Below are 9,842 nucleotides of genomic sequence, written 5' to 3'. Positions count from 1 at the left end.
GTAAATAAATGTATAATGTATTATTAAAAATATATTTAAAGCATCATAATAAATTCTTATATGTATTTAAAACTCTATATCTTTTTTCTTGAATCCTCCACACGCTATTTGAGGATTAGCAGTAATGTCGTCCTGTTCTCTTTCACTGGTTTCTTCTAATTCTGTAAACAAATATATTTTATATTTTAATTCATTCCTACATATTATATAACTTATTCAACAACTTATTTGTGTTCTTTATAATGCTATACAATTTTTATAACATACCTGGTGGCAAGTGCAGTTTCTCAATGTTAAACTTTTTCCTTCTTAATTTGAATGCCAAGTCAAGGCTTGGCGGCACATATGGTGTAATGGAATGGACTGTACTCAGTTTCGTCAAGTGGAACAAGCCTTGGTAATCTTTATAAACAGGATTGGTCTCTTTGGAGGAACCAGCAAATGATTCAATTCTTACTGCATTATCGACTGAATACAGCAGCCTTTTTGTTAGAGATTCACTCTGGAAACAATTATTTTAATTTTATTAGCTAAATAGATCTAGTCACAATTTTGCCAACTTTAAATTAAATCATAGGTATAATACATAAGAACTTCCTGTTCTATAAATAAGATACTGACAACAAACTTACATCAAACAAATGTGCTGGAATAGTGATGAAGGCAACAGCAGTAGTACCTCTAAGCAACACTTTGAGGCAGTAGACAAACTTCAGGAGATCCTGCCCAAACATATGTGCATCTTCCTCCTCTTCACAATCCCGACACATCCATGGAGGCGAGCCCAGAGACTGGATGTTGATTCTTAAAATATTGCTGTTCTCTTTGTTTGATACTTTGTATGTGACTCTTGATAAAACGTCTTTTATATTGGTTAGAAGTTTGAAGTAGATATCATTCTTGAAACCTGAAATATATTGCATAATATTTTTATTATCTTATCTTATTATACCACAAAACTGAATTACTTATACATTACAATAAATAATGATTAAAATATTTAGAGATACACATGCCTTTTATGTCAGCGCTACTGTCCCTGATATTCCAATAAGTTATATTACTATTCTTAATAGTTTCAGCATCCAGGTGTCGACTCAGATCAAAGTGATGTCCAAAGTTAGTTTTGTCGCCAAAAGATGATTCAACCTCTTTGAGACCCTCGTACCTCCAGGCTATCTTCATTTTATTGACATCACATGCTGCTACACTTCCTTCATCCTCAGGAGGAGCTGCGCATGGCTGTGGCAATTCCTTGACCTGAGTCAATGGACAATAGATATTATGTTAGTTTTATTTTAGCATACCAATAGACAAAAGTTATATTAATAAAAATGGGTCATAAAACAAAAATGTGGAATATATGGTATACTGGTAGAGAATGTTTTTAGATATGCAGTTCTAAAAGGCATTACATGGATGGAAATTAAAATGTTAGGTAGGTATCTATTCTATGTCACAAGATGGTTTCTCTTGCAGTTTGATTTCAATCTTACAGTGCAGATGCCGTTGTCATATATGAAATAAAATATGTACTCACAAATTGTCGGGGGTCATCATCTGCAGATGCAATAAACAGATCATGTTTGCATACAACACCTTCAGATAGGAAATACTTGCTCAGTACTCTGCTGTAATTACTTAGCACATCTTCCTCTGAAAGTAAATTTCAAATAATAATCATGCCTTCGTATAAAATCAACCGGCCTAACTTGGATGTCTATCTCATACATACCAACAACAAAAATTGCTCCGGTTGGTAAACCACCACCTGCAAATAAACAAATAAAAAATATGAAAACAGAAACTCTGACAGTTTCGGGTCAGAATGAAGTCTAGTGTAATAAAAAATACCTATAACATGGTCCAGAGATGGAATTCCCGATGATACATATGGTACATTATTTTTTAACTTTGTTCCATTTATACTGGAGCGGGATTCGACTGCTTTGTAAAAACTAGACATCGCTGCAAGTTATGTCAAGCAAATAGCTTTTGATTATGAATTATTAATTCATATCTAATGCGACCAAAACAAACAAGGTTGAGTTTATTTTTTTCGTCCCAAAATTGAGGGTTGAGGTTATATCATAAGTTTTGACTATTGACAGTAGACAGATGTATTTTCCTCCCAGGAATATCATTAATTAAACTTTCCTCAAAATATAATTTCATTCCTATGTTTGTTTGAGGTAGTGGTATTACCGCTGTAAAGCATAGGACGAGTACTTCCCCTTAAGTTTTGAGATGACGTTTTTCATCTCTTTTACGGTACTCGATTTTTGACGTACCGTTTGTATCTCCTTGAAGCACATGTATCTCCACATAAATTGTGTGAATAATCAAGGTTTTTGTTTTATAATTAACGCTGAATCTAAATTAACTCAAGATGCAGGGGCCTGCAGTGTTTATGGAAATATCATTGGAAGATCAGGTTTGTTGTAACATAACCTAAGCCAACTCAGCTTATTAGTAAAACTGTGAATATAGCAGTTATTACATTCTGTTTTATTGCAGGCTCAAGAACTTCGTAAATACTTCAAGAGTCTCGGCGCTGAGATCTCCGAAGAGAAGTCCCCTAAGGGCATAGAAGATGATTTACACAAAATTGTAGGAGTATGTGATGTTTGTTTCAAGGAACCCAATGAAGCTGATATTGAAGCTATTCTAAACAGTATTGTTTCTATTATGGTGTCGGTTAGTATTTGATTTTTCTTCTAAAATGAAATAATTTGTCTTGCTTAAAATCAAAAACGGTGTAAGATTGTTTAGGTTTGTTTTTGTATGTGGGTTTCTTGTGAAAAATGGCACAAAAATTCTTCATATTTTCTTGTCCGCCTGTCTGTACGTCACAGACATATTACCGGAATTATTAACATGTATATCAAAAAACATTCCTATATATTATGTTTTTATTGCAAGCCACTGCTTATTGTTCTAATATAGCTTTCAATTTGTGTACCTAAGTGGATAAATGAATATATAATAATGTGAAAATATTGTTGAACATCATCAGATGTACCAAGGCACTTTGTGGTTTGTTATTGGGATTAGCCTAAACCTTTGTGTTGGATCTCTTGCCTTAACATGTCAAACAAAAATGATGTAACTACTGTACTGCTGGAAGGTTTAAGAAAAAGTGTCGTTTAAAAAGGAGGAACATTTTGGAAACCTCTCATAGTTTTGTATGGAGATTTAAACTTGCCATTCCAAAATAGAACTATTGTTAAAATTTTACAGATATATCTAAAAACATTTCAAACTTTTTGGATATTTCCAGCAACTTTCATATCTGTAAATGCAACCACACTATTCAAAACCAAACCACAATATGAATTCCTATTTACAGATCCCATTGGAGAGGGGTGAAAACCTCATTCTGGCATTCAGTCAAAGACTTACAAAGGCACCTGGTCCGAAACTGGGAATGGTTGCTCTACAATCGTAAGTTTATTAATTTGTTATGAACAAGCATTAGTCCACTTAAATTTCCCATAAACTTTGACAGCCAAAAATTGTTTTTACACTTTTACTGACTGCATTAACTTTGTACTCAAAACTTGCACTATGTAGTTTTTAGCTCATGGTTGCTATATTTATAAGTGGGGTTATTTTGGGGGTACTTTCTGAAATTTAAGTAAGAATAGAAAGTTATTCTATTTTTCTAAGGTACACCATTTGATAAGCAAACAAAACTGCAATAATACTTTTCTAGTATTTGTAATGAGGAGGTGCGCTCGGCCGACGAAAACGCGCGCCGCCTCAGCCGAGGCATGTCTACACTGGCCATTTGTGCGTGAGGAAATTATCTCGCGCGTATGCTCACTCTGTGTGGACCCGCCTAATTAATAAAAAATATTTATAGTCTAGTGTATAGAAATGAGTATAACCATGTGAATGCAATTTTCAGCCTCTGGCGGTTATACAACAACCTAGAAGCCAACTCCCCCCTGCGCTACCATGTTTACTACCATGTGATTGAGCTGGCAGCGCGCGTGGGCTCTGTGCAGGAAGTGTTCACAGGCGTGGAGCAGCTTCGCAAAGAGTTCGCAACCTGCCCACCCTCTAACGAGCAGATGCAGAAGCTGTATCGGTTGCTGCACTCTGTGCTTAAGGACAGTAACAGGTATGTGGAGACACAAGTATCAATAGCATTATGCTAAAATAAAATAGCCTTTATTTACAGAACATAGAACAGTTGCACATTATCTCTCCATTATCTCCCATCTTTTGTATTCTTTGTCTGCTTGCCCTTCGGCAAAGGCCTCCTCCAACCTTCTCCACTCTCTCCAATCTATCGCCACTCTGCTGCAGGTACGGCCAGCTACCTGCACTATGTCACCGTCCCATCGCATTAGAGGTCTCTTTGCTCCTTCCTCTCCCTCTCTTGGGTACCATTGGGTGACTCGCTTGCTCCATTTGTCTGTGCCTCGGATAATATGGACAGCCCACTTCCATTTGAGTCTTCTAATTTTTGTGGCAATGTCTTGGACTTTTGTCCTATTCCTAATTAAGGTGTTTTGTAGCCAGTCAGTCTTACGTACACCTATCATGCCCCTTTCCATGGCGCGCTGGCCGCATGCTAGATGAAATGTAGTAGCTTTGTCAGGGCCCAGGTTTGACTACCATACATTAGGACAGGAAGAACACATGTGTTGAATACACATATGCTGCTAAAATTATTTTAAACTTTGGTCTCCAGCCCCCTCTTTACCTAATTCATAAGAGAGGGAAGGGACTGTACAGGTTATGCATAAGGCTTAACTTGCCAAACCTACCCATCAAAGCCACATAACTTGCCTTCAAAGCTCTTATGTAATATGTATGTGGTAAGTGCTATCCCCTTTCTCTAATAAATATTCCAATATGCTGTAAATTACCCCATTAGCATCAGCTTATTTATTTATTTATGCAATAAAAATAAAATAAAAATCATTTATTGCAGATCAATGATCCATAGGCTGTTAGTAACAATTTTGACTTAATAACTAGTGTAGTGTAGTGTGTTAGTGTAGTTAGTTGCTATATGTACGTACAATCATTATTAGAAGGCTTAACCGCCGTATTAATGCGGCCAGCGCGCCATGGAAAGGGGCATGATAGGTGTACGTAAGACTGACTGGCTACAAAACACCTTAATTAGGAATAGGACAAAAGTCCAAGACATTGCCACAAAAATTAGAAGACTCAAATGGAAGTGTGTATAGATTTATAACGATGATTTTTGCATGCCTTTAGTGAAAGGAAATTAAGATTTAGACTAAAAATATTTTGATATATTTATTTCGTTGGATTAAGTATAAATATTTAAATAATCTGTGCTTCTACTGACTTGATCTGAAGGATGTAAATTAGAGTTAATATACATATTTATTTAACATAACTAGTTCACTAACATAATAACAGAGTGAACACACAGAAGTACATAAACATAATAATTTCAGTGAACTGGCTTCAAAAGTGATGATCGAGTTGCTCGGCACATACACGGACGAGAACGCGTCGTCGGCGCGCGACGACGCCATCAAGTGCATCGTGACGGCGCTGGCCGACCCCAACACCTTCCTGCTGGACCCGCTGCTCGCGCTCAAGCCCGTGCGCTTCCTCGAGAACGACCCCATCCATGACCTGCTCACCATCTTCGTTTCGGAGAAGCTCGCCAAATACCAGGAGTTTTATAACAACCATAAGGAATTTGTGCACTCACAGGGTTAGCTAACACTTAACACTGATCTTTTCTTGAGTATACATATCATGCTGCTGGATGCACAGTTTTGTAGATTTGCTCCTAATATTCAATTGTACAGTTTGACAAAAGAGATAAGAAAGTAATTAATGGCGATATATTGTGTTTTATATCTTACTAGCTGACCCGGTGAACTTCGTATCACCTATCGTATTCGTATTATATAAATGTATAGCCCCTTTTAGCATTTCACGGATTATCCAATCATTCTTTTACAGATGTTACTGACTTGTCAAATGAGTACCCTATGTACATTTTTTTTTTCGGAGCGGTTGTGGCATTTGATCAGAGCAGAAAAGCAGAAATTCAAGATGGCAGTTTTTTTTTTCATCTTCATCAGAACAAAAATGCCGGCCGATTTTTGCAATTTTGGCCTCAGATTCATACGAAAGGGTCTTTCGGATCCTCAGATATCGATTTTTATCTTGATCAGAGCAAAAATGCAGATATCCAAGATGGCGGTCTTTTATCCATTTTGGCCTCAAATTAATAATAAAGGGCTTCTCGGATCTTCAGAGATCGATTTTCATCTTGTTTAAAGCAAAAAAAGAAGAAATTCAAGATGGCGGCTGTACTTTTCAATTTAACCTCTGATTCCTAGAGTCAGACTAAGATAAGTTGGCAGCGATTTTGATAGCCCAGATGGTGCAAGTGTTGAGTAAATGTCATAATTTAGCACCCATAAAGTTCGACAACCAACAATGATAATCCTTTGTGACAGTGGCACTTTTTATTGTTATTGTATTTAAAATCGAAATACGCGATAATCCAAATATTGTGGATATATGTTGTCGATTCGAAACCCTTATTTTAATACGTTATTCAATTTGCGGGGACTCGAGTCTACGGCACCGACGGAACGAATCAAATGTTTGATAGGCAGGAACGTTTGTATGAGAAAAGAATATCGTTGTTTTTACCATTTTTCTCGCAAGTTTTCAATATTTTCTCTTCATTTTATTTTCACCGTCTAAACCTCTGGACTTCCACGAATATTTCAATACCAAAATTAGCCAAATCGGTCCAGTCTTTCGAAAGTTATGCGATCACATACATTTTAGCGATTCATTTTTATTTATATAGATTATTGAGATATATTATTCTGCCTAATAAGTGGGTACTGTGACGTTTGCCTTCATGTGAATGCACATGCACATTATTAATTATTTTTATTAACATATCACACCTATTTTCAAGTAACCTCAAAACGTAAAAGCAGTTAAATGACACAAAAATACTATACAATTTATTTATCTTTGGCCTGCGTAAATACGATGATCGTATTTCTTCTTACCGTCGCCAGCTCAATTGGCTGTATCCGTCGCCGTAGATGCCTTAGATTCTGTACCCTATTTTCTATTTTGTTTGAGCTTTTTTGCTCCTGGGTATCTTTGTTTGACGCCCCTCGCCCAGACTGTGAGCTGCGTACCTCCCGTATTTTTAAACTTGCAGTTCCTGCTTACCATACTGGATTCATGACTAACTCCTTTGCTGTCCAGGCGAGTCGTCTCTGGAATTCGCTCCCTCCCAACATAAGACAAGCTCCAAGCTAATCAGCTTACATGAGATTGCTACATAAGCATTTGTTGAAACAAGATCTTGAGTAGTATCCATCGTTATATACATATTAATATGTATGTTAGAAATATCTAGAAGTCTAGAATTATATTTTTACACTAGTTAACCCGGTGAACTTCGTTTCACCTAGGTACATATATGCATGTCACGGATTAAACAATAATAGGCATTATTTTTGTTGATATAAAAACATATCTACCTACATTTTTATTCAGTATATATAAGTGTCGCAACCTTATGGACGCTGTTTAATTCCATCATATTCATGCTAAAGGCCAATGATGAATTTTGAGTTAAGTTAATTAAAAATGCAACATGGATCGAAAGGCAGAGTAAAGCAAGCAAGCAAGTTCATGGCAAATTGTTCTAAAAGTTTGTTACGATCTGCTGAGTGTGGGATAATTATTGCACAGTATTAGGCCTATTGCCTTTAGGCAGCGAGTCCGCCATTTCTATTTTATTTTTATTTTGTGCTATAAAGTTTCAATAAGTGAATAAAAATACAAATGATATTATCAATTTAGAAATTATTACCTAGCAAAGAGAATAGTAATTGTAATAGAGAGGTAAAGTTTAAGAAAAAACGTGCCCCTTAGTGACATCTAAAATAGATGGCGCTGTACTGCGCCATGTTTTGCGGTCACTGAATTGTCAAACGTCAATTTTGCGCGTCTTCGTCGAAGCACGACATGGTCTAAGAATTCACGCATCTTAATCAATGTTTCAGGGTTCCGTAGCCAAATGGCAAAAAACGGAACCCTTATAGATTCGTCATGTCCGTCTGTCTGTCCGATTATGTCACCGCCACTTTTTATTGTTACCTAGTATGACAAATATAATGTAACCATTTTCTTTCAGGTCTCAACCATGAGCAAAACATCAGGAAGATGCGGATATTGTCCTTCATGCAGATGGCAGAGACCAACCCCGTGATCACGTTTGATGAGATCGTCTCGGAGCTTCAGATTGAAGAGAAAGATGTGGAGGCGTTCATCATTCAGGGTAGGTCTTATTTGGAGATCTGTAGCTGAGCATTTTTTAATTATTTTTCAATTTTGAAAATTCTATCTATACCTTTCGCGTCAACTGATGGTCCATATGTCAATTTTTTCAAGTCTTTTTTTGATCTAACTTTAAATATAATTAATTGAACAAATATGATTTTACCATGTTTTTATTAAGTACTTACATATTACATTTCTAAATGAATTAATGTGCTTAACTATCAAAAAGTCTAAATTTTTTTACTTGACAGTTACTCCATATAAAATGAACTGTCCTAGGCACCATCATTCGACGTGAGAGGTGAGTCTATAGTTTTGCCATCCTTAACTGTGATCAATTCATATGTAATTTAAGATCCCCCTAATCCTTCGTATTCATACATATACAATTGCAAACAATGTGTCAGTATGGAAAATCCGAGATTAGAAACTATCCGATGAAAAAATTATTTGTCTATGTATGAATGAAACAATACTCGAGTATTTAGCGCCATCTATTGGACGGTAGTTGACTTATTTTACCCAGAGAAGTCTAAGCGACACAATGGTTCACTTCAAAGAGTAAAGTAAGTATTTGCTTCAAAATAATTTAACTTTCGTTCAATAGATGGTGCTGCGGAACAGAACCCTAATCCTAAACCAGAGGTTGAAACGCATAACAAAATTAATGAAAATGAGGCGTTACTGTCGCCATTTGGCATAGCCTAATTATTGAAGGAATACGATTCTGTATAGACATTGTCGATCTGCTTGTTTTATTGGTCCACGGTTCAGCAGTAAAGATGACAAAGGGTTGTATCATTAATAAAAGAAAATCGTGGCTCTTTTTTAATCGACAAATCTGCTCGAGTAGTTAGCCATATGAGTAAAGCCGGTGTTGTGCACAGTGCTGAAGACGAAGCTGGTGCGCGCGCGCATGGACCAGGCGGCGCGCTCGGTGCGCGTGTCGGCCACCATGCACCGCACGTTCGGGCCGGCGCAGTGGCAGCAGCTGCGCGCCGTGCTGGCCGCCTGGCGCGCCAACGTGCACGCCGCGCACGACTCCATGAAGAGCGTCGCCACCGCGCAGCTCGAGCTGGCGCAGCAGCAGCAGAAGGCTTAGCCGACGCGACCGATCACTGCTTGGGGCCACTAACTAAACATTTAACCACCAACTATCATTTTGTTATTATTTAACCTTTTTCTACTGAATGAATGGTGAATTCCTTTTACGAATCAATATTGCGATCCTTTGATGAGTTTACCTCCTCCGAGATTAAATTGCGCATTAGGTGGCACACGTTCGTATAATCGCGATTCCTAAATGGGTGAATCAACTTTTTCTTGTCACTCGTTTTCATAGTAAGGTAGAGTCAAACCAATATATGTTGGCAGTAGGGCTTGCAATTCGAAAATTCGAATTTGTAAAATCTAAAAAAAATATATGATATACATTACCATGCAAACTTCCACCGAATATTGGTTTGAACGAGATAGTAAGTAGTTTTTTTTTAATACGTCATAAATGGTACGGA

The 9,842-nt window shown here is 37.0% G+C and overlaps 2 protein-coding genes across 2 annotated transcripts; one reads left to right on the top strand and one right to left on the bottom strand.

The window, feature by feature from the left end:
• Positions 1-18: 18 nt before the first annotated feature.
• Positions 19-2,137, bottom strand: LOC133517022 (elongator complex protein 4). Its single transcript, XM_061850129.1, has 7 exons — positions 1,855-2,137; positions 1,736-1,771; positions 1,541-1,656; positions 1,017-1,260; positions 633-907; positions 268-502; positions 19-161 (listed from the first exon to the last, which is right to left on the bottom strand). Exons 1-7 carry the CDS (start codon positions 1,964-1,966, stop codon positions 67-69), a joined length of 1,113 nt encoding a protein of 370 aa, XP_061706113.1. The 5' UTR covers positions 1,967-2,137; the 3' UTR covers positions 19-66.
• A 140-nt stretch (positions 2,138-2,277) lies between these two features.
• Positions 2,278-9,485, top strand: LOC133517021 (eukaryotic translation initiation factor 3 subunit M). Its single transcript, XM_061850128.1, has 7 exons — positions 2,278-2,434; positions 2,518-2,697; positions 3,350-3,444; positions 3,911-4,126; positions 5,445-5,710; positions 8,183-8,326; positions 9,216-9,485. Exons 1-7 carry the CDS (start codon positions 2,390-2,392, stop codon positions 9,428-9,430), a joined length of 1,161 nt encoding a protein of 386 aa, XP_061706112.1. The 5' UTR covers positions 2,278-2,389; the 3' UTR covers positions 9,431-9,485.
• Positions 9,486-9,842: the final 357 nt, after the last annotated feature.

This window comes from Cydia pomonella, chromosome 4, assembly GCF_033807575.1.
Source record: "Cydia pomonella isolate Wapato2018A chromosome 4, ilCydPomo1, whole genome shotgun sequence".
NCBI lineage: Eukaryota > Metazoa > Arthropoda > Insecta > Lepidoptera > Tortricidae > Cydia > Cydia pomonella.
This window is presented reverse-complemented; position numbering and strand designations above follow the sequence as displayed.

Coding starts and splice junctions, on each gene's coding strand:
- LOC133517022 (XM_061850129.1), bottom strand. CDS start 1,966: ATGTCTAGTTTTTACAAAGCAGTCGAATCCCGCTCCAGTATAAATGGA. Junction 1,772..1,854: donor ATCTCTGGACCATGTTATAG/GTATTTTTTATT, acceptor GTTTATTTGCAG/GTGGTGGTTTACCAACCGGA. Junction 503..632: donor TTCCAGCACATTTGTTTGAT/GTAAGTTTGTTG, acceptor AATTGTTTCCAG/AGTGAATCTCTAACAAAAAG.
- LOC133517021 (XM_061850128.1), top strand. CDS start 2,390: ATGCAGGGGCCTGCAGTGTTTATGGAAATATCATTGGAAGATCAG. Junction 2,435..2,517: donor AAATATCATTGGAAGATCAG/GTTTGTTGTAAC, acceptor GTTTTATTGCAG/GCTCAAGAACTTCGTAAATA. Junction 8,327..9,215: donor GGAGGCGTTCATCATTCAGG/GTAGGTCTTATT, acceptor TGTTGTGCACAG/TGCTGAAGACGAAGCTGGTG.